The sequence below is a fragment of the Spathaspora passalidarum genome, assembly GCF_000223485.1.
Source record: "Spathaspora passalidarum NRRL Y-27907 unplaced genomic scaffold SPAPAscaffold_3, whole genome shotgun sequence".
Classification (NCBI taxonomy): domain Eukaryota; kingdom Fungi; phylum Ascomycota; class Pichiomycetes; order Serinales; family Debaryomycetaceae; genus Spathaspora; species Spathaspora passalidarum.
Window position 1 is genome coordinate 1,612,340 of NW_006767427.1, and position 26,440 is coordinate 1,638,779.

The following is a 26,440-nucleotide window of genomic DNA, read 5'->3' on the forward strand; positions in this document are numbered from 1 at the left end:
CTTTTCTGTTTTTATATATAAAGCCTCAGTTTTGTCTTTGGCAGATAAATCAATTAAATTGACAACCACTGTGTTTTAATAATTGCATAGTTCCGAGTTGATAAAGGCTCTTGTGTGTAAGATTTAGGTTTATAGCAATGAAATGGTTAAGATAGTTTGCTATCACACTTAGGATTTTATTTGGACGTAGGAGGATAGTTGTACTTGTAGCTTGTTCTTCATCATTCTTAGCTTCTTCGTGATCACTATCAAGCTTAAATTCTCGATACTTTTCAAGTACGGCGATAGGCAGGCTATATAAATCAAGTTTATCAGAATCCCTTGATGTAACTACATTACGTTGAACTTTTATAGTAACTAATAGAAAGCGGCTTGAAAGTAAAGAGTTACATATTCTACATGCCTTAACCGGAAGTTCATTGCAAGTAGTATTTAGTCTAGAGATATAAGACCCCCATTATAGCCAATCAAGTTTGTAGCTGTGAGTAGGACATAACAAAATATTTCAAACCAACTATTATATGAAAGATTATTTCAAAAAGATGAAGATTCTTCTGTATCCAATTCTTTTTGACATTCCTTAAATTAATAGTAAGCATTTGTGAATAAACAAAAAAAACCCCGAGACCAATTTTTCGCAACCAAACAACTACAAGCAAACACCAAAGACGTATCGAATAAACATTCTGTAGAATTAACATGGTTGGTATCCAATTTCTTTAGCTAACAATTATCTAGAACCTAATTACAATATATTAAAATCTAACTATTAATTACCTGATTCGTCATTATTTCTATTACCACCCATGAATTGATTAAGCATTGGATTGTTCATGATATTAGATAAATCAGGACCATTTTCACCACCTAAACCCATTGATTCAGCCATTGATCTAACAGCAGGGTTATTAAACAAATTTCTCATAGCATCAGGATTGGACATCATTTCTTGAGCTGCTTGCATAATTTGTGGATTGTTCATCATATCACCTAATGATGGCATACCACCAGCACCGGCTCCACCAAACATGGATCCGAAATCTGGCAATCCACCGGCACCAGCACCGGCACCAGCACTAGAACCAGCATCAGTGGAAGTTTCTCTGGTTGATTCAACTGAGCTTTGTTCTTCTTGGTATCTCTTCTTGGCAGTTTCGTAACCCTTGGTCATAGCAGCAGATTTGTCATCGCCTTCAATAGCTAATCCCTTTTCATAAGCTTCCATGGATCCCTTGGCATCACCAAGAGCATATCTAGCTAAACCTAATCTAGAATAAGCCTTGGAGAACTTTGGGTTGATTTCAATGGCCTTTTCAGCATCAGCTACAGCCTTGGCGTGTTGTAAATTGGAGGAATAAGCTGCGGCTCTGTTGGAAAGGAAAATTTCGTTCTTTGGATCTAATTCAATGGCTTTGGTGTATTTGTCAATGGCGGTTTGGAAATCACGAGCAGCCATGGCTTTGTTACCTTCAACCTTCAATTCATTTGCCTTAGCTTTGGTTTCTTCGTTAACAACCTTTGGTTCTTCCTTGGTAGAAGCTTCAGTAGCACCAGTGGAAGCGGAACCGGCTTGAATCAACTCAGATAAAGACTTACCGTTGAACTTTGCGGAGATATTGCTGGAATCATCCTTGTTAACTTCATATGCATCAGCAATACAGTCAATAGCAACATCCATTGATTCAACATAATCTTCTGAAATTTCCTTGTTGGTGATAGATTGCTTTAAAAAGTCGATTATAGACAATGCGATGTCTTTATTACTAATAGTGCTCATGATGTGGTATACTTGTCAGATTACTTGATTTGAAGAAACTGGAGAAATCAACCCTCTAAAATTTTTGTTGGGGGCACTGGAGACAACGTTGACAGTTTTTTTTGAAGTCACGTGTCATCTTCTGGAACCTTCTAAAATTAAATTACTGCAAAAAAAAAAAAGAGTAAACTACTTTAATCTAGTTAATACTTTAGCTAATTCCACATTGAAGTGCTTCAACCTGATAGCTTCACCTATAACAAATTGCCCGATGGAAAATCTTAGGAATTCAGTTTTAAATTTCATAAAATTTGAAATTTCAAATGCAATAATTTCATAACTATACTTGATTTCAATATTAACTTTCATGATTTGTTTAACTTTATCTGATTTCGAAAGTAGGAGCTTTCTATAACGGGCTTTTTTAGTTTCACCAAATGTAACTGTAAAGAATGACTCTTCCTCTTGTTGAATGTTCTCTGGGATAGTGTCAGTAAGTTCCAATGTACTTGCACTATTTCTTCTACTGGTTGTTCCATTTGTCTCGGTACTTTCATTATTCACAGCAACAGTGTGACTTTGTTCCAACTTTCTTAGTTCCAGGTTAATCACACAAATAGCATGGTATAGGTCTTTCCAGGCTTTAATTTCTAATAATATCCTGTCGATATTCTTCATTAATTCCTGGCAAACTGTATAAATCCAGAGTATACGATCAAACAAGTTAGTCCAACTACTGTGCTCCTCGCAGTTAATCGTATCACTAACAAACAAATTTAAAGCATTATCAGTTACTTTGGTAACATCGGCAATTTTCACGTCTCCAATAGAAATTAGTTTGATTAATTTATCCATTATTCTCCTGTAGTTTACTAAATCATTCGTTGAAAACTGTAAAAAGTATTCAATTTCTTCGATCTTATTTCTTGAAAATTTGACTTCAGAAATACTATTCTTTTTCCGTTCAATTGAATCGATTATTTTCTGCTTCTGTTCTAAAATCAGATCTTGTTTGGATTCAACTGTGAGGAACAGCTTATAGAAATACTTTCGATCAATGTTATCTTGATATACCAAACTTGTAAACAACACATTCAAATTATCGATCAATCGATTGATCCGGAACTTGTTAAACATGGTGGTTGTAGGTACATTCAAATTGAAATTACTCCAAAATAGATCTTGATCAGGAAATGTGCTTAAGGGAGATTTTAACTTGGTAAGAAATAATAGTTTCCGTATACTTGTGATTGATTTGTAATTACTGTACCCATCATTGTTCTTTAGGAACACTAACCAATCCTTATTGTTTGAGTCATATTTCCCATTCATGCCAAGAAGGTTATATTTATTATCATTAGGAAAGCAAGTCTGTAAATAATATTGAAAAATGCACGCTTCGATCTTCTTGAATGATTCACTTGTACTCGACTTTATAGCCAGAAAACTTAAATAATCAAAAACATTATAATGGTTCTTACTATCCTCATATAGAAATCTGAGTCTCTCGTCTGAAAGCAACTGCTGTAAGTTTTCAAGCCTGTTATATTTCACGTAAACCATTAATGGAGTCAAATTCTTAAGGTTTATCTGGTTAATATCTAACAATTCAAAATCGCTGGATAATAGTTTGGTTTCTGCTATTCCTTTGAGGATAACATGCAATAAAGTATTGCCAGACTTATCCACGTGGTTGTCAAAGTTTAGCTTATTTCTTCCATACTTTTCGTAAACACAGTTGAATGCAGTAGTCACAAGATTGACATACTCCGCGTGATCATAACATCGACAAAGGTTAAACAAGGGGGATCTATAACTGTTATCTTTGAGTTCCCAATCTATTAAATGGCCAATGGTATCGATCAATTTGTAGTTATGAAACAAGTAATGGCCAACTGATCTCCCTAGGTTATCCTGATAATTGAAATAACTCAATTGTTCTTCAAGGGTACAATTTTCCAATATGATTGAAACCATTATATCCATGATTTCTGGGTCACACTCTTCTATTAATGCATACATTAATAAATTTTGATTTGTAAGCACATTAATATCAAACAATAATGAATCAATAGTAAGCCAAGCAGGATTGGTGTTGATTAAGATATCGAAAATCTCTATACTGTTTGATCTTATCGCAAATGTGAGACAACTTTCACCATTTATATTCTTACTTTTGAGAAAATGTTGTTCGGGTAATTCATCCGAATACTCGATAGAATCGACTATCTTGCCCACCTGTTCTACGTCTTTTGTGTAAATTGCATGCCATAATTCATAATTCTTACTCGAATGCTCAAACAATCCACTTGATTCATCCGATTGTAAATGATACAATACTGCATCTAAATTACTCATGATATAGTTAAAATGCCCATCACGATCACTAGGATTGAAATTCTTGATGTAGTATAAGTGTGCTTCTAGGTTATCCACCTTCGAATGAATAATAACCATAATTAATAATCCGATCAATGTGTCTGCATTGATAAGTATACTTCCCTCGGTCAAGATCTTGACTGTTTCAAATATGATTTTGATCTTATTTGTCAGAGTCACCGAATCTGATAATTTCTTGAACTGTTCAATTGCTAATGAAATTCTCTTATAAAGGTCATTCATTTCCCATGGTTTGTCAATAGGTAAATCCAATTGGTTAAGGGAAAGACAGGAAAGCTTTTCAAACCTCTCTGGTGTCAATACCTTAACTGCATCTTTGTCATAGTCATCATTTTGTTGATTGAATTGGAATATGAGCTGGCCCCATAATACATCATACAAGTTCAATTCGACATATTCGTAAACTAATCTGTTCAAATCAATGCCTGGAAATATGCTTATAATATGGTTAATCAAATTATATGTGGTTTCGCTGTCGGGATTATCAATGTGGATACTATCCAGAATTATAGTATATGCCTCTTCCGTGATTTTATGAAACTCAGACTTGATTTCACTCAATTTCTTTCTTTCGTTTGTTCGAAGAATACGATACTGTTTATTATTATGATGAAATAACCGGTAGAATTTGTTGGATACTGCCTTGGAAAGTAATGGGAAGTTGCGTAACAAAGTTTCAAACGTGATTGAATCAATATTTGGTGATTTGGATCTTCGTATGGTTCCTTGTGAACTAGATGAACTTCCGCTAGTTGGAGGTGTAGGGACTGGTGTTAACTGTCTCGGTATTGGCTTACTCCTAGGTACACCTCCAATTAGACTACTCTCGATGTAAATCAACATGAACTTGGCTCCTTTAGGTAAATAATCACAAAATGAATTGAAATACAGGATTCCAGTAATTCTCAACTTTAAACTTCGTCTGAACCCTTTACCTGTGTAGATCATTCTGTTTTTGATCAACACTTGTTTACCATTGATGGTGTTGTAAATAACAGAAGTTTCTTTGGATATTGGCGTTATGGTGGAACTCAAAGGTACAGAGGATTTTATGATGTGGGACTTTAAAAACTCTTCATTGGAGTAACACAACTCTTTAAGTGGGTTGTTATCAGTGTCATAGTATTCATTCAAGACATACGCTGAGGGCACTAACAAAGTATACTCGATATGACTAAGGTTGAGTTCTTGGATTATGCTCTTGAATGGTGATTTGGAGTGATGTGGGTTGTTAAATATGCAATTGAGAAATGGATTGTATATGGTCGGTAGATGTTTCATTGGTGGTGTCATTTGCTTGACTAAGTGATTTATTTGTGGAGTTCATTTTTCCCACCAGTTGCAATTTATAGTAACGACGCCTGTTTTTGTACCAACGTAAAATCACACACACGAGCAAATGGATGGACCATTTCCCAATAGCTGTGATCTCTTGGATGCTCTAGTGGGTGTATTGTTACTTCTTGGAGGTACTGCGCTATTGCCAGTGTTGTGCAAACACTTGGCAGCTAAACGTGCTCTTGCTACCACGGATACACAGACAAACTACATAGACAAATTACATAGACAAATTATACAGACAAACTGCTCAGTGTATTCTAATTATCTAGTTGGTTTCTTGAATATGAGTTCTCATCCCCACTGACCCCGTCAATACACTTGGTTTGGTACTCTGTATGGGATAGCTAGCTGCATCTTCACCAGTTTGTTCACCAAACCCACCCCCTCCAGGAGTCTTGATAACAATTCTATCCCCCTTACCAATTCTAACGGTACATTTCCCACCAAGATACTTCTTTCTATATTGACCATCTTCACCTTTGATAAACCAGTGGTTCTCACCTCGTAAACCATCCTTACCTCCACATATTCCAAATGGTGGCAATGATCTTCTTTCCATGAGACAAGAAACTTCTAAATTAGGATACAAGAATTCGATATCTCTGATGACACCATTGCCTCCCTTATACAATCCATCACCACCAGAACCAGTTCTCACTGAGTATTCGTGTACTAACACAGGATACCTCTTTTCAAATAACTCAGTATCGGTGATTCTGGTATTTGTGGTGTGACATTGCACTACCGATTGACCGTTCCATCCCGGTCCAGCGCCTGAACCACCACATATGGTTTCATAATATCCAAATGATACCTGCTTGTCGCTTATACCAAAGGTAAAGTTGTTACAGGTACCCTGTGATGCTGCTGCAGCTTCAAATGTCTTGAGAATAACATCAACTATACGTTGACTGGTTTCAACATTACCTCCCACAACAGCAGCTTCAAACGATGGATTCACCACGGATCCTTGTCTAGTTTTGAACTTGATTGGTTTTAAGCAACCATTATTCAATGGAATATCAGTACTTATCAAACAACGCAACACATATAATACAGCCGAGTACAAGATTGCTGTTGGTGCATTCAAATTACCATAGATTTCATCACCCGATTCCGTGAAATCAAAAATAGCATCACCGGATTCATAATCAATAGTAACTTCCAACGCAATGGCAGTCCCGTCATCCAAGTAATCAACACCTTTCAAATGATTACCACCAAATTTCTTGTATGCGATACGAAGCAAGTTTCTCACGGCAACTTCTGCAGTAGATTGAATACCTCCCATGTAAAGATTAATCACGTCATAACTAAATTCATCAACTAATCTCTCCAACAATGTAATACCTTTGTAATTTGCTGATACCTGAGCTTTCAAATCTGAGATGTTATCACTGAGAGTTCTTGTTCCTGATCCACCGGGATACTTACTTGGTTCATCATACAATATTCTCGTTATGCCAGCCTCGTCGAAAACACCCTTGGAGCACAACTTGTGAGAAACTATGGAAGCACCCTCATCATAAATAGTTTTCGAATTTGGTGGCATCGATCCAGCAGAAATAGATCCAATATCAGCATGATGGCCACGAGAAGCGGTCCAAAAAATAGGATTGTTATTCTTATCCAACACAGGAGTAATTACGGTTATATCTGGTAAATGACTTCCCCCAGCTTTTGGATGATTCGAAACCAATACGTCACCTTGTTCCAACTTGCCCTTCCATATTTCAATCTGCGATTTAACTGCAAATGACATTGCACCCAAGTGGATAGGCACATGAGGTGCATTAGCTACTAAATCACCTTGATTGTCAAAGATGGCACATGAGAAATCCAATCTTTCCTTGATGTTGGTGGAGATTGCCGTTTGTTGCAATGTTCTTCCCATTTGTTCGGCAATTGACATAAATCTGTGGCCAAAAACTGATAATTGAATTGGATCGACTGTGTGGGTCGATAATTGACGTTTGGATTCTTGCTCAACAATAATCAAAATGTGACTTTTAAGAATAGCAGCTTTGGATTTAGGATCAACAAGAATAGTCTGAGTATCATCGATAATGATTGCTGGTCCTTGGACGATACTACCTGCAGTCAATTGAGGTAACTGATAAACTGAAGATTGTAACCAACCATCAGACTCAAAGTAAATATTACGTTGAGTTTCCGACTTGGTGATGACTTGACGATCACTTAAATTATTGTACTCTTCGTAGGGATTGATATCTTCTTTATCATAAGATTCAACATGTAACAAAACCTGAACATCATCCACCAAAACATTTCTATCTAAATTGAATCCAAACTCATTTTTGTGTCGAGTGATAAACTTGGTATCAGCATCATGTTCACCTTTGTTTACCGGAATTAATAAATGAGTATCAGACCCAACATATCTCATATTCAAGTAAACTTCCAATCTAGTATTGAAATCGGTCAAGTTTTGCTCCTTATAATCTTGATAAGCTGCTTCGACTAAACCTTCAATCTTGGAAGAAATATCAGCAAAGTACAGTTCATTATAGGTAAATGAAGCGGGAGATTGTTTTTCAATAACAATATCGGCTAATTGAATTCCATATGCCGATAACAATGAAGAATATTTGTGAATGGCAACATGAGTAATACCTAAATTCTTGGCTAATTCAACGGCAAATTGACCGCCTGAACCTCCAAAACAGGCTAAATTGTGATCACTAGTATCAAATCCTTTAGCTTCAGTCAAGGTTCTAATTGGACGGGCCATTGATTCAACCGCAACTTTCAAAAACCCAGTGGCAACTTCCTCAGGACTTAATTTGACTTGAGAAAGCTTATCCTTGTTGATTTCTTCGGTTAATTCCTGGAACTTCTTGGCAGTCAATTCATAATCTAATGGTTGATCGTGGTTAGGGCCAAAGATGTGGGGGAAGAAATCAGGCAACAACCTACCAAGGAATAAATTGGCATCGGTAATAGTCAAAGGTCCTCCCTTTCTATAGCATACCGGTCCTGGGTCGGATCCAGCTGATTCTGGCCCCGTGACAAACATACCATTTTTCCAGAATAACATGGATCCACCACCTGCAGCCACAGTAGAAATGTCCAATTGGGGTGTTTGTAAACTAACTTCGCTGACAACAGTATCATAAATATGTTCAAGATTACCGGAGTATCTTGAGACATCGGTAGAAGTACCACCGGCGTCAAAACCAAGAGTGGCTTTTCCAGACTTGCTGTCATAACAGGTTTCTCCGAAACCAACCATACCTCCAGCAGGACCAGACAAGATTGCTTTCAACCCAGTGAACTTGTACCAAGGACAAAGTCCACCATTTGATTGCATAAACAACAACTTGTTACCAAAAGCATTCAAACCACCTTCAAAACCATCACCGAAATTTTGAATATATTCGTTGATGATAGGAGACAAGTAAGCATCAGCAACGGTTGACGAAGTACGGTTAACAAACCCGAGCATGGGTTGTAAAATATGGGACACGGAAACGTTGAACCCAATCTTGTTGGCGATTTCGGCAATCTTGGCCTCGTGTTGTGGGTATGCATAAGAATGCAACAAGGACAATGCAATTGTTTTAATTCTTCCCTGGCGGTAAATATTGCGTAAATCTTGCTCAACGCGGTCGTAGTCTGGTTCCTTGACAACACGGACGGCATCACCAGTTACACTTTCGCGTAATTCTGGATCTGAATTGATGTCAATTTTCAATTTGTCACCACCGCCCTCACTGAATCCGGCAATGGTTACTCTTTCGTCGATTTCCAAAACTTGATCATACAATTGTCCCAACTTTTTAGCGGTCAAATCAAAAATATGGGGTCTGGTTTGGTTTCCAATGACCAACACGTCTTTGAACCCTTTGGTGGTGACTAATAATACGTGGGCACCTTTACGCTCCAATAAGGCATTGGTGGCAACGGTGGTTCCCATTCTTATGCTTTGAATCAAGTCCAAGTTTAACTTTTCACTCTTGGGGATGGAGGTACCGGTGGCTTTCTCCAATACCCTTCTAATACCTTCAGTGGGTGCATCTTTGTAATTGGCGGGGTCTACTGATAAAAGCTTGAAATAGTAGTCTGGTTGATTGGGGATTTTGGCAATGACATCACAAAATGTCCCACCTCGATCAATTGCTATTTGAATACCCGACATGGTCTATAATGAATAAGATAAGTGGACAATTGTTTAACAAACTGTGGCACTAAATACATATATGGGAGTTCCAGTTGCGACGGACGGATTACAAATTTTTTCCAGACCCCGGAAATCGGAAACGGAAGCACGTCTCCGCAAACAACGGAAGTATGCACAATTTATTAAAATCTATACGGTGAGAGTGTTTAGTTTGTCCGATATTTCGTCCTTTTCTATTATGTTGCCCAATTTGTCATATACCGCCGACAGGTCCATGACATTTCCTAGTGAATCATATTGAATTTCGCCTGAGTCTTGTTCAGAGTCCTCATTTTGGTCGTCATCTTCTTCGATTAAGTTACCCAAGGAGTCGTACTTTTTCTTTTGTATGGCATTGCCCAAATTATCGTATTCAACGTCTTCTTCTTCTTCTTCGTCATCATCGTCCTCCTCATGTTCGTCCTCGATCAAATTTCCTAAGGCATCATATTTCTTCTTCTCGATGACATTACCTAAATGGTCATACTCAACTTCTTCTTCTTCTTCTTCCCCGTCCTCGAATTCTCCTTCTTCTTCTTCTTCTTCACTATCTCCTTCTTGTGCTCCCTTTCTATTCACATTCCCCATCATCCATACATCTTCAGTATGCGCCTTCTCCTTTCTTTCCTTGGCTTCATTCTCGATCTTGGCTAACCACTCGTCTTGCGCCTTTTGGATAGACTCGGTATCAGTACACTTTTGATAAAGTTCAATCAACTCTTCATTAATCTTCAAGAAGGTCAAACCCCAGGAAAAGTTTTCTAATAACATTTCTGCCCAATCTAAATGTCCCACAATAGCAAAACAAGCCGCGAGTGCTTCCACGCAGTTTAATCTCCAGGGACGTCCATAATTCACCGGGTTTGCAGCAACAAGATAGGGCAATAATCTTTCGTGTTTACCTCCAATCTTATTGAATGGAATCTCATCTAATCTAGCCCATGAACATTCCACCACGGCAGCTCCGTTTTCCTCTACGAGTTCACGATCATTAGGACAAACGATAGATTTTCCGTTAGGTGACACAATAACACCGGCGAATTTCTGTCCAACTCGTAGGTTCTTGATGAGTCCCAATCGTTCAAGCTTCTTCCCGCTGCATCGCTTAGGATCGCAGTGGTCGAAATCCCACATTGCTAGTTTGGTTGGGAACTTTGATTCGGCCGTGGACCCACCTGCTGCACCTTGCTCCTGTCTCCCCTTACGGATATGATGTTGTTTAGACTTGTGACCGTTTGAAGTACGGGTCTTGTTTGCTCTTTCTTCAGATGACTTGTTTTTCCCTTTGGCCATGTTTGAGTCTGTTGTGTTGGGTAATACCTTTGCTTAGAGATGAGATTTGTTTAATTTTTTTTTTTTTGGTTTTTGCATTGTATGTTGCGAAATATCAATAGACCATTACAATGTACAACTTCACACAATTTTAAAATATATTCATGACAATAACATGCTAACATATGTATAGAATGATTAAAAACGAATTAAATACAAAGACATTAAAACAAAAAAACCCCAAACAAAAAAAAATATAATACGAACCAATTTTTAAAATATGATTAATCCACTACACCCCTTAGAAATCTTCATCAAACTTGAATTCATGACTAGATGAGGTTGGTTCATTGGTCTTGGCCATAACACCAGCTCTTTGGTAGTCGGAAACTCTCTTTTCAAAGAAGTTAGTCTTACCAGCCAAGGAAATGTTTTCCATGAAATCGAATGGGTTAACGACATTGTAAACCTTCTTGTTACCAAAGGCAACCAATAATCTGTCAGCAACAAATTCAACGTATTGACACATCAAGGCACAGTTCATACCTAATAAACTGACTGGCAAAGCGTCTGTGAAGTATTCCTTTTCAATGGCAACGGCTTCAACAATAATTCTTTCAACAATTTCTGGGTCTGGTCTGTTCTTCAAGTGAGCAAACAACAAACAAGCAAAATCAGTATGTAAACCTTCATCTCTGGAAATCAATTCGTTGGAGAAAGTTAAACCTGGCATCAAACCTCTCTTCTTCAACCAGAAGATAGAAGCAAAAGAACCACTGAAGAAGATACCTTCAATGGCAGCAAAGGCAACTAAACGTTCAGCATACAAGGCGTCAGTGTCAGCAATCCACTTCAAGGCCCAGTCAGCCTTCTTGGCAATACATGGAATAGTGTGGATGGCATCAAACAAGAATTCAGCTTCTTGAGGGTCCTTGACATAGGTGTCAATCAAAAGGGAGTAGACTTCAGAGTGGATCATTTCAATCATGATTTGGAAACCATAGAAAGCCTTGGCTTCTGGGATTTGAACTTCAGCAGAAAAGTTTTCAACCAAGTTTTCATTGACTAAACCATCAGAAGCAGCAAAGAAGGCCAACACTCTGGAGATGAAGTAACGTTCATTGTCATTCAATCTGTTGTTCCAGTCGTGTAAATCCTTACTTAAATCAATTTCTTCAGCAGTCCAGAAAGAAGCTTCAGCCTTCTTGTACATTTGCCATATTTCGTGGTATCTGATTGGGAACATAACGAATCTACGGGAGTTTTCCTTCAATAAAGGTTCTTCGGATTCTTGTTCTCTCAACTTATGTCTGTTGGCCTTGTGCTTTTCCAAAAACTTTCTGTGTTCAGATCTTTCATCATCTTCAGCAGTAGGGGTGGCAGTAGTAGTAGTAGAAGCAGCAACAATCGCGTCTTTAGTGGCGGTGGTGGTTTGGGAGTCGTCCTTAGCCTTGGCCTGTTCGGCCAATTTGTCAGTCAATGACTTTCCTTGCATGGTGGATACATCCAAGTTGGAGATCTTACCGGTCAATCCTTGGGTTGGTGTTTCTTTAGCAGACATTGTGTGAGTATGTGTGTATCAATTGATTAGTGATGATTAAAAAAAAATAACTTGTTAGAAAAGAAGGGTTTATAGTTAAAAACTTTTCAAGGGGGGGGGAGAACAAGGTTTATATATACACGGATATTTGCGACGTGGGATGAGTTTTCCGAAAGACGGATATTATTGTGGTTTGTTTTGATGGAACGCTTGGCTTTTGCTAAATCAGGCTTTGTAATTGTTACATAAGTTTACATTTTGGTGAAGAGACGTGGAAAAATTTCCGTGACGATTTGCAGGTTGTGGTGGTATTTACAGGTTTGTCACTTTTCGCGTTTAGTGCATTGTTTGATCAAGATTTTGTGTTGTTTAAGAATTTTATCCTGTTCACGCTAATCTAGGTGGTGGAACGATTTGCTTTTTAGACATTTGCTTAAGACTGTGATTGCAATGGCAACATGTCTGATCTCATGTAACCCAATTAACTTTCCAAGACATTTCTCACCTCTTCTCGTCAATTGCAAAAAAAAATGTTACCAAAAGAACGAACCAGACCTGGCTCCTCACCCCATGTACACTGTTTACTAATTACTTAATGAAGTAAAGCTCGCACGTATGATAAAAAAGGATCATTATTCTCTTTGTGTCCTGACATTCCCATTGTAACCAAAGATGCATACGCGGTACTCGATATTATTTGAACACGTTACACGTCGGGCGGGTGTTTTTTTCGAATTTTTTTTTGTTTTTTCATGCACGTCGCACCCGGATCGCCCACACACGCTACACGCTACACGTTACACGTCCGATTTAAGCAATTTATAAATACGATGAGAAATTCCACAACACAAAGTCAGGTCATTGTTGCGTTCTGATTAGGGTTACGGAATTGCCTATTCTAGTGACAAGACAGATATATAAACATAAACATATCTCTTGATTGTTGATCACCGATCATCGGAAGTTTACCTTTTAGGATGACACCTCTCCCCCCCTTGCCCCTATAAAGTAGCCAGCTCAATGATGGGCTGATTCCAGTTACAATTGCTCTTCCAATGTCTATAGTTTATCGGAGTAGTGTTTTACCGGGTGTCTTGCTTGCTAGTACTTGATTTGCTGCGTTTTCAAGCACGGTATATCCAATTGTACAAATTGTGGAGAAGGTGATCACTGCCCCTAGCTCCCAACTGGGAAGCTACCTCGCAATTAACCATAATTCAGCTCTATGAGTGCAAGAATATGCAAGCGATTCAGAAATCATGACTTAGATTCGACTCTTTCAGATGCATAATTGCCCCCTACTTTTCTCAGCCGTATACAAAATATATAAACTTTACCCCCCTTGCACTTTAAGCTACTACAGATTAAGCAATTCCATGCCAAGTTTGAACTTACAACCTCCTTGGAAAGGGTGATCCCCCGCCGATGAGTGTATTGGCATAGTAAGGCTCAACTCACACATGACTATAGAACTACCCAACTACTTCGATCGATCAAATTATTCTGTCGCATTCACTAGGCTTAACTTGCAGTGGCAATATCGCCATTATTATTTTTTTTTATTCACCTTACATCAATCTACTTCTACCCCTCGCTTTACAAAGAATCATTCATGACTCAAACTCGATAGTAACATCTTAGTAATCATATAATTCTATAAAAAAACAACATAATAAACTAAAAAGAAAAATATACAACTCCCATTTTTACGCCTTAAAAAATCAAACTTTACAAAAATATCCAGTTCATGAAATTTCAACACTTAATGCACCTGGTGAAGACAGGGTAACAAAGTCAATTGGATCACCTAATCCCGCTGCCAAGTCATAAGACGTTGAGTTCAAACTATTGTATAAATTGGAAATGTCACCGTCTCCTCTATATCCCTTGGCTTGCAATTGTTGAATCTTGTCACTGATAATTTTCTCATAATCAAACTCTTGTCCTGCATGGGCAGCAACTGCTTCCTCGACATGTTCTCTGGATAAATATTCATATCTTGGCAATGAAGGTAATCCAAATAATAAACAATTCGCGTCTTTACGATCACTAATCAACATCTGTGGACGTCCGTAAAGTTTGAATGAATCAATAATGGGGATGAAGTTACGAATCATGGTTTCAATAGGTGACACACCGGGGTGGGAAATTGGCATAATGTAGATGGAATCAGTCATGATGAAGTCATTGGAATGTTTCTTCAAGAAAGTAGATGGAGTTCTCTTTGGTTCCTTAAGTTCCTTTTCCACAACTATTTCGCTGGCTTTGGAACTCTGTTTAGATTCATTCGACAGCGATCTATCTCTATTGGCAAACGTCATCATACTGCTTGGTTTTGGTGATGTTCCTGGCGATCCAAAGAATGATGATGTAGAATTGACCGAAGTTGATCTTGAATGGGACATCTTGGGCGAAGCTAATAATGAGCTTGAAGAATCGGATTTTGGAATTGGAATACTGTTGTTATGAGCAAACAAATGTTCGAAATGCTTATTTATGTGGATTTCACCTTTGAGATTCATAATTGAGTTGAAATCAACCATGGCTGGTAACTCAGGATAAACGTTAAACACGTGGTTTGCATTGGCAATATATGCAATCAAGTGTTTCTTGTTTACTTTCTTGTCGTCTTGATAGATTTCAATTCTACCTAAATGTTTGTTATCACTGGGGACGATAACCATGTACACCTTCAACCATTTAGAAGAAATTTGGGGTAATCTAATGTTACAAAATTCAGACTTGGAATATCTCTTCTTGGACATAAGAATATGAGTGTCCAGTAATTTAGAAGCCTTTGATGATAATACGACAGCAGTGAATGCTTCATTTAATTTAACATATTCAAATTTACTGAGAATGATGGCACTCAACCATTGGTTGAATTCAACTTGCGATTCAAATCTAATGTAAACTTGGGAATCTTCCACAAAGTCTTGATACAACTTGATTTGCAACTTGTTGACAACTTCAAGTTGATAGTCGATGAGGTTAATGTATTTGAATTCTTCCGATTCGGTGTTTCTCCACATGGTCAATTCATTTCCAATTAATCTTGCATCAACATCAACCCATGATCCTTCAGCCAACACTTCCAAAGTACCAGTGGAATAGGTACGCAACTTCTGGGCATTTATAAGATACAACACAGGATGGAATTCCTTTGGTAATGCTTCAATTTGGGCTTTGTTTTCTAAAAGCAAGGTTTTACCGGAAAGTGAAGGTGAGCTAGAATTCAACCCATCTTCGAAAATTCTACTTGACCGAACAAATGAAGGACTAGCCTTGACCTTATCCGACACTGTCCGTTTGGATGCACCGGAAGGAGTAGTGCCATTCAGATTAAGAATCTTAATCATGGGGGTGTTGTCACCGCTATCCCGGATACCCGGAACATGAGGCTTGGGCGAGCCGGAACTTAAGCTGAGCAGCTCCTGGTCAGCATAACGGATCGGAGAAGATAATGAGTTAATTGAAGGAGTTCTGGATGTGGTGGAGTAACGATTTGGGCCTGGTTGGATAAATGTTAATTCCTCGTCAACCGAAGTGGTAGGGGGCTGAGCCAATGGGGAAGAGGGTCTGCTTCTAACAACCTCCGTTTTCGGAGTTGCATTGACTAATGGGGAAGGGGGATGAACAAACCCCGGTGATGCAATATGGCCATTGTAGTTGCTTGATTGTGGGGAGACTGGAGAATTATCGGATGATTCTTCGTGGGTGCTGTTGTTACTGCTGCTGCCGCCGTTTGACTGTCTGCGATGGTGCTTCAAAAACTGCTTGGGAGATAGGGAAAAGGGCATTGCTAATTAAGCTAAATAAGTAAAGCTATGTGAAGTATGTGAACTGAAAAGAACAACGTTTGCCTTTTTGACAAAAATTTTAAACGAAAGGTGTGACCGTTTAAACTAAAGTGGTTTTGAACACTAATAAATAAATTTCAATTTTTTGTGAAAGATTTTGTGTGGGAGGATAAGCCCGATGGTTGTGGTTGTGTGGACTTTTTTTTTTTTCTTTCTTTTTTTTTTTGGCAGATTAAAATTTAAATTAAAAATAATAAATTATTTTTCCTTTTTGGCTTTCAATTAAATTTCTTGATTGTTTTGCTGCTAGGTTTAAATTGGAAAGTCATTGAAATTTCAATAGCTCTCATCGCAAAAATATAACTTATTTAGTGCTTGGTTCACTAATTGTTTGCTCGGATGAATTTTGCATCATGTAAGTTCTGCTTGCTTATGTAAGTTGATGTAAACCCTTTTCGTGGGGGACTATATACCCACAATCAATATATCTTGTCGGCAAAATATTTTTTTTGGTGGACCGGAAAAAAAAAAAGGAATTGAATTTATGGATGTTTTGAGTATGGCGCTTACCTTAATAGGACAGGTTCCGAGATTTCCACAGTGACAGCGAAGGAAAAAAAGGGAAAAGAAATTGCTAAAAATAAAATAAATGCTATGACATCATATCATCTTTTTTTAGATAATTAGCACAAGACTAAACCGACAAAGGCACAAAATCTATTTATATTATACGACGATTGTTTATACAATATGGTTATGGATACACTACGCGCGTATTTTAAGGTTTAGTTTGTCTTGAACGGTAGCCCCCTACGTTCGGTAACTTGAGGAGGTGAGTTTTAAGGGATTTTTTTGAACTAAGCTCTTTTTTTGGTTTGCTAAAGCTATGCGAGATAACCAATACCCAGAAAATTTGGACTTCCCCTTTCAAAGTGGCGGAGTAGAAAGCAAATTAAGTTTAGCCTTGCTGCTTTTTTTTAGTTCTTCGTTTGTCTACAACTAGCTATAACTTTTGTGCTTGCGTGGCTTTCCCGTGCTCCATTGTGATTGCGTTGCGCGATAAGACATAGGGGAACTCTTAACGCCACTTTTCAAAAGCAAGTTTAGATTGGCGGATTTTGAGTTGAAGTATTTTTGTTCTCCAGAAAATACCCCCCCCCCCCCTCGCTCTTTTTGTGAATACAAGATAATCCCAAAATTTAATTTGGCTCAGTCACTAAAAATAGGACGTCATGCCAAATTAGTTCCCTTGGCAATATTACAGCAGTCTGCATAAACGTGTCTATATTTAAGCTTTTGTCGTACCAAATCAATCGCACTCCATGAGATCGCCTCGTATAGAATCGTGCCAAGAACGAGGCATGTTTTTGCATGTTGTGAGATTAACCTGCAAGGCTGTGCCTTTTATGGAGAAGGATATGTTGAAATTGACACCCGCCAATGGTGACAGAATCAAATATGCCATATATTGCCTTATTTCGTAGTTGTGTGTATTATGACGTAGATTCTGATGACGCCATCACAACGTTAATTGGCGCTATGCTTTGACTATAGTGTAACTAATTCAACCTAGATTTAAGCTATATTATTGAATTTTCTGATGAAATCTGCACAATATATTACTAGAATCAACTTCAGTTTTATTTAAGCCTCTTTTTCAAACCTGGCCATTATACATCATTATAAATTCAAAAACTACTAAACTAAATGAATGTTCTTCTACGTTGAATTTGCAACCAAGTTTACATTTAGTCCATTTTTTTTTTTGCAGGACGAAAATTGCACCATAAAATCCCCCACAAACACAGAAGAAAAACAGCCTGAAAAAATATCACAATATAATTCAAGCGAACATGCTCTAATATGCCATTCTTTCTAGACAATGTACCCACACCCAAGAACAATCTCGAACCATCATACCGGTTTCTCAATGATGAATTGTTTATCAAGCTAGATGCCGTAAACAAACAAACACTTGGTGAGTTCAAAAACATATCTGATAAGAAAGCGTATATTATTAACTCTTTCATCCAGCAGTTCAAACTACACATTGGGAATGACATATACCCCAGTGCGAGATTAATATTTCCCGACAAGGCAGGAAGATTATACTATATTAAAGATATAGTATTAGCGCGATTAATTATTAAAATGTACAGCATTCCTAAGGATTCAGACGATTACAGCATGTTATACAATTGGAAGCTACAATACCAAAAGACAAAAAGGTTTACCGTTGACCAACATAAACTTCGCGATTTACCATTGCAAGCGGCAAGAATTATTTCCAACAGGAGGAATTACATGAATGAAACTCATGAATTCAGTGTTGCCGATATCAACGCAAAACTTGACGCGTTAAATTTGGCCAAGAAGTCAGCCGAACAAATTGAGATATTGAAGCCATTATTTGATACATTGACCATTCCCGAATTACGCTGGTTGATTCATATTATTCTTAAAAAGACCATACTTGGATTTTTTGAAAATTATTTCTTAAATAGCTGGCATCCTGATGCAAGCCGATTATATTCTATTTGTAATAATTTGCAAAAAACAGTAAATTACTTGGTTGATCCGAATACAAGAGTAGATCCCAATTTATTAACTGTCCATCCATTCTATCCATTCAAGCCACAGTTGGCGCAAAAGTTGAGTAGTTCATATGCCAAATTAATCAAAGACTTCCAGAAAATAACCGATATGGAACCACAGATGCAAACATTATTCGATAAATTAGATCTAAAAGATAAATTTTACATTGAGGAAAAAATGGATGGCGATAGAATGGTATTGCATAAAGAAGGACCCCATTTCAAATTTTATTCCCGTCGATTAAAAGATTATTCATTCTTGTATGGAGAAAACTATGAATTTGGTTCATTGACAAAGTATCTAACTGAAGCATTTCCTGGTAATGTAGACTCGGTGATTTTAGATGGAGAAATGGTGGCTTATGATTATGTTAGGAAAGCAATTCTTCCATTTGGTACATTAAAATCTCTGGCTATTCAAGAAAGTGTGCGACAGTACACCATTATTGATCAATATGAACAACAATCTTCATACCCTTACTTCCTCGTGTTTGATATACTTTACTTGAATGGACGCAATCTAACCAACTATCCCTTGTTCTTTAGGAAGAACATCTTGAATAAGGTTATCCGACCTATTCCTAATCGGTTTGAAATCCACGATTCAAGAATTAGTTCCAGTATAGAAGACATAAAACGAGCAATTCGAGAAATTGTCGGCAGTAGAAGTGAGGGGTTGGTATTGAAACATACACAGCTGAAGTATCATATTGGGTACCGTAATCTCAAATGGATAAAATTGAAACCAGAATATTTAGAGAAATTCGGAGAGAATCTAGATCTTGTTGTCATTGGCAAAGTGCCTGGGGTCAAGAATTCATACATGACCGGACTCCGGAATGAAACTGATGGATCATATTATAGTTTCTGCATGTGTGCCAATGGTTTTACCAATGAAGAATTCGACAAGATTGAACGTATAACTCATGGAAAATGGATCAAGACTAAAGATCAAATACCTTCTAAACTGGTTATACAGTTTGGAACCAAACAACCACCTTGGTGGATCAATCCTCGAGATTCACTAGTATTGGAAATTAAAGCAAGATCCATTGATGCCCAAAGTGAAAAGACATTCGCGGTGGGATCAACTTTGCACAACATGTATTGTAGAAGAATAAGAACTGACAAGAATATAGATGAATGTATCTCAATGCAGGAATACTTCCAGTTGAAGGAAAAGTTTCTGACTGATGTATTAAAATCTCAAAGTGCTGCATTGAAACGGAAGCAGTTGCATAACTTGGATTTATTTAACGAATCAACTATCAAAAAGCAAAGAGTAGAATCAAATTTGTTTGCTAGGTTTAATTTCATGATTGTCAGTGATAAGTTGGATCCTATAACTGGTGAACGAACTTCGCGAGAGGAGTTGATGAAGTTGGTTAAGAAGTATGGGGGTAATTTGATCAATGCAGTTGATGTGTTGACTGCAGATAGGATGCTCGTTATCACTGAGAAGATGCTTCCACTTTGTGAATCATTTATCAATCGAGGAATCGATTTAATAAAACCAAATTGGATATTCGAGTGTATTAATCGGGGAACTATACTACAGTTAGAGCCATTCTTTATATTCAGTACTTCTAACTGGGATAAGTATACCGTTGGGAAAGTAGATCAATTTGGCGATTCGTATATTATATATAATCTGATCACTGAATTATCTATCCCTAGGTTGAGTGACAGTGAATTAAGAGGAGCAAGAAAATTACACATGCATGAATGGGGAGATCAAAGACCCAAATTGTACTTGTTTCTTGATACCAACTTCTTTGTTGTAGGTGATACCATGAGTGCAAAGTTCTTGGGGCAGCGAATTATGAGGTATACAGGAGAAATCACCAAGGACATCAACGGTTGTTCCTATATTGTTGTGCCAATATATGACGATGAGAAGAATAGAATAGAGACTTTGGATGCTGTCAATAAAATCTCTTCTAAAATCAGTGAAGGTTTACTATTTGATGAAGGGTCATTCACGAGGATCCCATTCATTGTAACTGAAAAGTTTATTGATCAGTGTATAAAAGAGAATTGTATTGTTGATCCTGAAGATTATAAGTACTACCAAAAGCAGATTTCTTTTCTGAAGAAAAGTTTTGCAATCAATTAAATTTCCACTCTACCAAACTTATATCAGATTCTCTATGGAAATTTATGCAATGAGCTTCTAGATGTGTAATTTCATTTTAACTCAGTAAATAGCTAATGGATTGATTTTCTGGCGTTATAGTCCCCAACGGAATGTAGACAATGGCAAAGGAAAACAAAACTACCACATCGGTGTTAAATAACAAATTAGGATATTGGTACATGAATTCAGCCCCACTTAACCCGCACGGGATGCAAAGGATACCCTGTCAAATGAAAACTATAAATGTGTCAAAAATTCCCCTGAATGAATTCAAAAAAATGAAACACTTCTTTTACTTAATTAATTCAACTACCAATGGTTTAATAAGGTATTTCAAAGACCATAACTGGCGAGAATTACTACCATAATTTAAATCAAGCAACGACATATATTCAGGAATTGACAAAAACAATCATCCAATTCTGAAGAGGTTGATCTATGGAAGAATAATACTATATGTAAAGCAGGCATACTTATAGGATTATTCTTCCAAGGTGAAAATATTTCAGACTTGACAATTGTTAAAATCTGTTGAATTAGCAAGTTTAATATATGTTGCTAAGCAATGTCTACAATAAAAGCTCCAATTTATATCCCCTCCCCCCTATTCTGATGTAGGTTGAGCTATAAGATAAAAGTATTGTATGCAAAGTTTTCTGATAATACATAAGATTTCTACTCCAAGGTACAAATATTACAGAGGAGAACCATAGCTGGTGTTGGATTTAATTGCTTTAACTAGTTTATATGTTGTTCAGTCTAGACCTTATCAAAAGAAACTCCCACCCCAGAAAAAGAAAAGATAACAGATGCGACAAAATTCCAGTGTATAAATAATTTCATGATCCACACAAAAAATTTTTTCACAACTTCTTTCTTTCTCGGGATGGGGAGGTGGATTGATCTCTTGTAGTATTATCTCTTATCGTTATCCAACCATGCATCCCCCTACCACTATACATAATTTTATAGAGAAGCGTCATCTGATAACGTTCAAACTCGCATGGTCGACATTTATAATATGTCTTTGTGCCTTACAATTTGGATATCATTTGGCAGAGTTGAACGCACCAGGAGACGTATTATCTTGCCATTTTCATAAACCAGGACCGGCAGATAGTTACAATGACACTATATGGTATCAGTTTGGACGTAACCAATGCATTCCAATGTCAGAGCAAGGTGTTGCTTACATCACTACTCTGTTTACGGTAGGTGGATTACTTGTGTCTGTCTTATTAGGATCAACTTCGATATCAATGGATTATGGCAGGAAACCTTTGTTGCTTGGGTCATCTCTGTTCTTTGTCCTTGGTTCATTGTTGATGATATTAGCTAATAATATCTGGATCATGAATTTAGGGAGATTGTTCAATGGGATTGGTTGTGGAAGTGCCTTGACTATATCGCCAATATTAATTAATGAATTGACCCCAATAAACCATCGAGGATTGATGGGTGCAATTATGCAAATTGCTGTGTCTGTGGGAATTTTCTTGGCACAATTAGTGTCGTACTTCTTCTCCAATGATCAACAATGGAGAATTGTGTTTGTATTTGCATTCGGGATCGCCTTGGTTCAATTAGTGGGATTGTTTACTATTCCAGAATCACCAAAGTGGTTAATTCTTAATAATGCTGATGTTGTTACTGCGACAGAAATTTTGACAGAGTTGCGTACGGATCATTCCACCATTGAGCATGAAATTGAACATTGGAAACATTTGACTTTTGGTCCTATCAAGGAGACTAGTGAAGTCAGTCCCTTGTTACAACGTCATAATAGCACTGTGTCTGTATGTTCATCAGTGTCTTCCAGACAATCATTGGAACCACCCGCAGTTACGATTTACGATTTTATATTTACAAGAAAGTATAGACATCAGTTTATTGCCGTTGTTTTGATCATGACTGGTCAACAATTACTGGGAATGAATGCAATTACATACTACGGAGTTAAGATATTGAATACAGTGTTTAATCATCATGGTTCTGGAGGTGGTAATCGAGTTCTCGTGTTAACATGTGCATTCTCAGTAGTGAATATGATTAGTTCTACGGTTGTTGCACCATTAATTGATAGAATAGGAAGAAAGCCATTGCTTTTAGCCTCAGTAGCTACATGTGGTATATGCTCATTAGTGTTGGCCATTGGAATTCCTAATAAGTATGACATTGCTGTGATAACAGCATGTTACGGGTTTATAATTGGATTTGCAATTGGATTAGGACCAATTCCATTCTTGATGATTTCCGAATTGACCGGGCATGAAGTTGTATCATTAGCGCAATCATTCGGTACGGTTACAAATTGGACTTCAAATATGATTATTGCGTTCATGTTCCCGTTATTACAGAATTTGATTGGCGGGGTGGTTTTCTATATATTTTCTGTCATTTGTTTGGTTTATTTCGTGGCTTTCTGGTTCAAGATTCCTGAAACTAAGGGAATCCATCATGTTGTTGAAGTGTGGAGAGATTATGATTAAATATGGTTAGATTTTTATATAAATGTTTGATCAGTATATGCAATGTAAAACTATAGGCGAACCAATTCAAGGAAGCTGCAAGAGAGCGTTGTCAGGTAAACTAAACAGTGGGGCATAAACAATTGTCCCAAAACGTCAAACATCTTTTTTAGTCAGATTTTATTAATATGCCCGGGTAATGTTTCAAACATGCATTTTTAACTCATGCGACCCACATCACCAGATATCACAAAAACATAAGCCATGAAATTTAACTGTTTCACCACCCTCCCCTAACCAATGAAACTTGTTGATCCAGGGGGCTAAGGCGCTGGAAGTGGCTTTTCTCCCTTAACAAAGATGTTCCTGCATAATGGCCCTGACCCATCTCGTCAATATTTTGGCGGGGGGGGGGGGGGGAGAAACTGGTGAAATTCACGTCAATTTGAATTTCCAGCTCTAGTAAAAACACGTAATCCCTCTTTTCTTCCATCGTACAACACAGCTTTACTGATTATTATCTAATATGGTCAATTATCAATCTTGGTTAAGTGAAATCGACGACAACACCAAACTTTCCAAATTATCCATTCCAGGAACTCACAATTCCGCAGCCTGCCATACGGCATTACCTTCCGTGCAATGTCAAGGAGAGTCAATTACTGAACAATTGAAACACGGTGTAAGATTCTTGGATATTAGAGTTGGGAAATTGTTTGTTGGAAAGGATGTCAAGGATTTACAAGTCATTCACGGTAAGTTCCCAGTCAAGATCCCATTTCCATTGAAATTGACTGACGCCTTGAAGGAAGTTTATGACTTTTTGAACGACAACAAATCTGAAGTTGTTATTGTCAGTATCAAACAAGAAGGTAGTGACGATTGGGATAACGATAATGATGAATTTGGTAACTTGATTTGGGACAACTATATCCAGCCAAACAAGGATAAGTGGTACTTGAACACTGATATCCCAAGACTTGGCGATGCCAGAGGTAAGGCCCTTTTGTTTAGAAGATTTGGTGTCAAGAATCAAGAAAGAGAACAACAATTTGGATTCGAAGCTTCTTACTGGAGTTACAACACCACTGATGAAGACCGTGGCTCTTTTGCAGTTCAAGATTTCTGTGAAGTCAAGACTGGTCAAGATTTACCAAAGAAGGTCGATTATGTCAAGGAATTTGCTAAGCGTGCCCAAGATTACATCAACAGTAATGATGACAAGTTATTTGTTAACTTCACTTCTGCTTCTAACTTTTTTGACAAAGATTGTTGGCCTGAACCTGTTGCTTTAGCTATGGTTAAGGGGGATATCCAAGATACTTTTAAAAAAGGTGTTGGTATTATTGTTTTGGATTATGCTGAAACTGATAATTGGAAGTTACCAAAGCAATTAGTTGACTCCAACTTTTAGGCTTTGTATTATGTTTTTGTATATTTCTATTGTTAGCTGTATGTAATTATGTTTTGCTACTATTAAAACTTCGCACTGTCCGAAATCCGGATTTTTCAACACAACAACTCCCTCCCCTCCATATGTTCAGTATATGATCAGTAGAACCGTACCAATAGCGAGATATATCGCTCGATCGAGACTTATAGCGAGACCAGCATGCCAATTTGTTAGATTCATTTCAAAACTTCCCGATCTGACCAATCAAGAATCGAAGTTACGGGAGATAATTGAGAGTACAAATTTCGGTACTGAAGCTTTGAAGAAGCAACAACAGGATGAAATACGAAAGAAACAAGATCAAATTGAGCTACAAAAGAAGATAGACGAGGAGGTGAGAGTACGTAAAGAACACGATAGGTCAGATGCTGATAGTATACAGTCATCTGTAAAGCCAACAGAGAATGCTCAAGACTCGTCGCTACTTCAAGAAATCAACGACACTATTCAAAAAGAGATTGGAAATTTGCCTTCCCAAATGGAGAAATCTCGGAGTAAAATGGCTGAACGACTCGAAATGTTTCTTGATTCAGCCCAGGATACAATCTTGACAGCAACAAGGACCTTGAATGACGTTACCGGGTATTCGGCCATTGAAAAGTTGAAAAAATCTATAGAAGTTTTAGAGCAAGAATTGAGAGAGTCTAAAGAGCACGTTAAGACACGAAAGACAGCATATAGTGAAGCCATTCAACAGCGTGCTACTTCACAACGAGAAATCAATGAATTACTTACAAGAAAACATAATTGGACTCCTGATGATTTAGAAAGGTTTACTGAACTTTACAGAAACGACCATGCCAATGAGCATTTAGAAAGTGAATCCGAAGCGAAGTTAGAAGAAGCGGAACTGAAAGTGGACGCTATTCAATTGAAGTTAACGCAACTGATATTGACTAGGTATCACGAAGAACAAATTTGGTCGGATAAGATTAGAAGGTCGAGTACTTGGGGTACGTGGATTTTGATGGGGATTAACGTTATGCTTTTTATGGTGGCCACGTTCTTTGTCGAGCCTTGGAAAAGAAGGAAGTTGGTTCGTGCGTTTGAAGAGAAGGTTAAAGAGTTGCTTACCAATGGTCACTCTGAACATTCGCCAGATTCAACCAAATTGGTAGTTCCAGAAGCAACTAATGAAGTGGTAACTACAGTTGAAAAGCCAAAGCTAGAGCAAGAGAACGTTGCCAAAGTTACAGAAAAGATATATACTTTCTCATTCATTGAATACAGTTGGAATAGTTTCAAACAATTGGTACTTTCCAACTATTATGCATTAACAAACGCAGACATTACAAAACTACAGTTTAACAAGTTTGAATTTGAGATGTTTACCTTGGGATTGACACTCCTAGCATGTTCTTTAGGAAGCTTATTAACTTTATGGTTAAGGTAGTAGTTCTCTGTATATAGTCTTAGATATAATAGACAATATTTATTGGTAGGTGCACTACTTTTCTTATTTGCATTTTTGCGGTGGAAAAATTGGTGAACTATGAGAA

General features: G+C 37.5%; 10 protein-coding genes across 10 annotated transcripts; 4 read left to right on the forward strand and 6 right to left on the reverse strand. All coding sequences in view use genetic code 12, as the record gives it.

Annotated features, from left to right (window-relative positions):
- Positions 1 to 352: 352 nt before the first annotated feature.
- On the reverse strand, positions 353 to 7,240 carry SPAPADRAFT_71288 (uncharacterized protein; the record flags this gene model as incomplete). The annotated part of the gene is made up of 3 exons (XM_007374893.1): positions 353 to 1,922; positions 1,950 to 5,356; positions 5,548 to 7,240. 3 exons carry the CDS (start codon positions 5,566 to 5,568, stop codon positions 1,892 to 1,894), a joined length of 3,459 nt encoding a protein of 1,152 aa, XP_007374955.1.
- On the reverse strand, positions 770 to 1,777 carry SGT2 (Sgt2p; the record flags this gene model as incomplete). The annotated part of the gene is made up of 1 exon (XM_007374894.1): positions 770 to 1,777. The coding sequence occupies one exon, from the start codon at positions 1,775 to 1,777 to the stop codon at positions 770 to 772; it is 1,008 nt and encodes a 335-aa protein (XP_007374956.1).
- On the reverse strand, positions 5,763 to 9,656 carry HYU1 (5-oxoprolinase; the record flags this gene model as incomplete). Its single annotated transcript, XM_007374895.1, has 1 exon — positions 5,763 to 9,656. One exon carries the CDS (start codon positions 9,654 to 9,656, stop codon positions 5,763 to 5,765), a length of 3,894 nt encoding a protein of 1,297 aa, XP_007374957.1.
- A 127-nt stretch (positions 9,657 to 9,783) lies between these two features.
- Positions 9,784 to 10,998, reverse strand: SPAPADRAFT_60797 (ribosome biogenesis protein TSR3; the record flags this gene model as incomplete). Its single annotated transcript, XM_007374896.1, has 1 exon — positions 9,784 to 10,998. A coding segment is annotated over one exon (974 nt), but the record flags the coding sequence as incomplete, so codon positions are not given.
- A 252-nt stretch (positions 10,999 to 11,250) lies between these two features.
- RNR21 (ribonucleotide-diphosphate reductase subunit) lies at positions 11,251 to 12,510 on the reverse strand (the record flags this gene model as incomplete). Its single annotated transcript, XM_007374897.1, has 1 exon — positions 11,251 to 12,510. One exon carries the CDS (start codon positions 12,508 to 12,510, stop codon positions 11,251 to 11,253), a length of 1,260 nt encoding a protein of 419 aa, XP_007374959.1.
- Positions 12,511 to 13,370: 860 nt separating this feature from the next.
- Positions 13,371 to 15,848, reverse strand: SPAPADRAFT_55323 (uncharacterized protein; the record flags this gene model as incomplete). Its single annotated transcript, XM_007374898.1, has 2 exons — positions 13,371 to 13,382; positions 14,310 to 15,848. The coding sequence occupies 2 exons, from the start codon at positions 15,846 to 15,848 to the stop codon at positions 13,371 to 13,373; spliced, it is 1,551 nt and encodes a 516-aa protein (XP_007374960.1).
- Positions 15,849 to 18,152: 2,304 nt separating this feature from the next.
- Positions 18,153 to 21,809, forward strand: LIG4 (DNA ligase (ATP); the record flags this gene model as incomplete). Its single annotated transcript, XM_007374899.1, has 1 exon — positions 18,153 to 21,809. One exon carries the CDS (start codon positions 18,153 to 18,155, stop codon positions 20,997 to 20,999), a length of 2,847 nt encoding a protein of 948 aa, XP_007374961.1.
- A 96-nt stretch (positions 21,810 to 21,905) lies between these two features.
- Positions 21,906 to 23,797, forward strand: HGT20 (Hgt20p; the record flags this gene model as incomplete). Its single annotated transcript, XM_007374900.1, has 1 exon — positions 21,906 to 23,797. One exon carries the CDS (start codon positions 21,959 to 21,961, stop codon positions 23,507 to 23,509), a length of 1,551 nt encoding a protein of 516 aa, XP_007374962.1.
- Positions 23,798 to 23,960: 163 nt separating this feature from the next.
- Positions 23,961 to 25,020, forward strand: SPAPADRAFT_60801 (phosphatidylinositol-specific phospholipase C; the record flags this gene model as incomplete). Its single annotated transcript, XM_007374901.1, has 1 exon — positions 23,961 to 25,020. The coding sequence occupies one exon, from the start codon at positions 24,015 to 24,017 to the stop codon at positions 24,900 to 24,902; it is 888 nt and encodes a 295-aa protein (XP_007374963.1).
- Positions 25,021 to 25,022: 2 nt separating this feature from the next.
- SHE9 (She9p) lies at positions 25,023 to 26,383 on the forward strand (the record flags this gene model as incomplete). The annotated part of the gene is made up of 1 exon (XM_007374902.1): positions 25,023 to 26,383. One exon carries the CDS (start codon positions 25,036 to 25,038, stop codon positions 26,332 to 26,334), a length of 1,299 nt encoding a protein of 432 aa, XP_007374964.1.
- Positions 26,384 to 26,440: the final 57 nt, after the last annotated feature.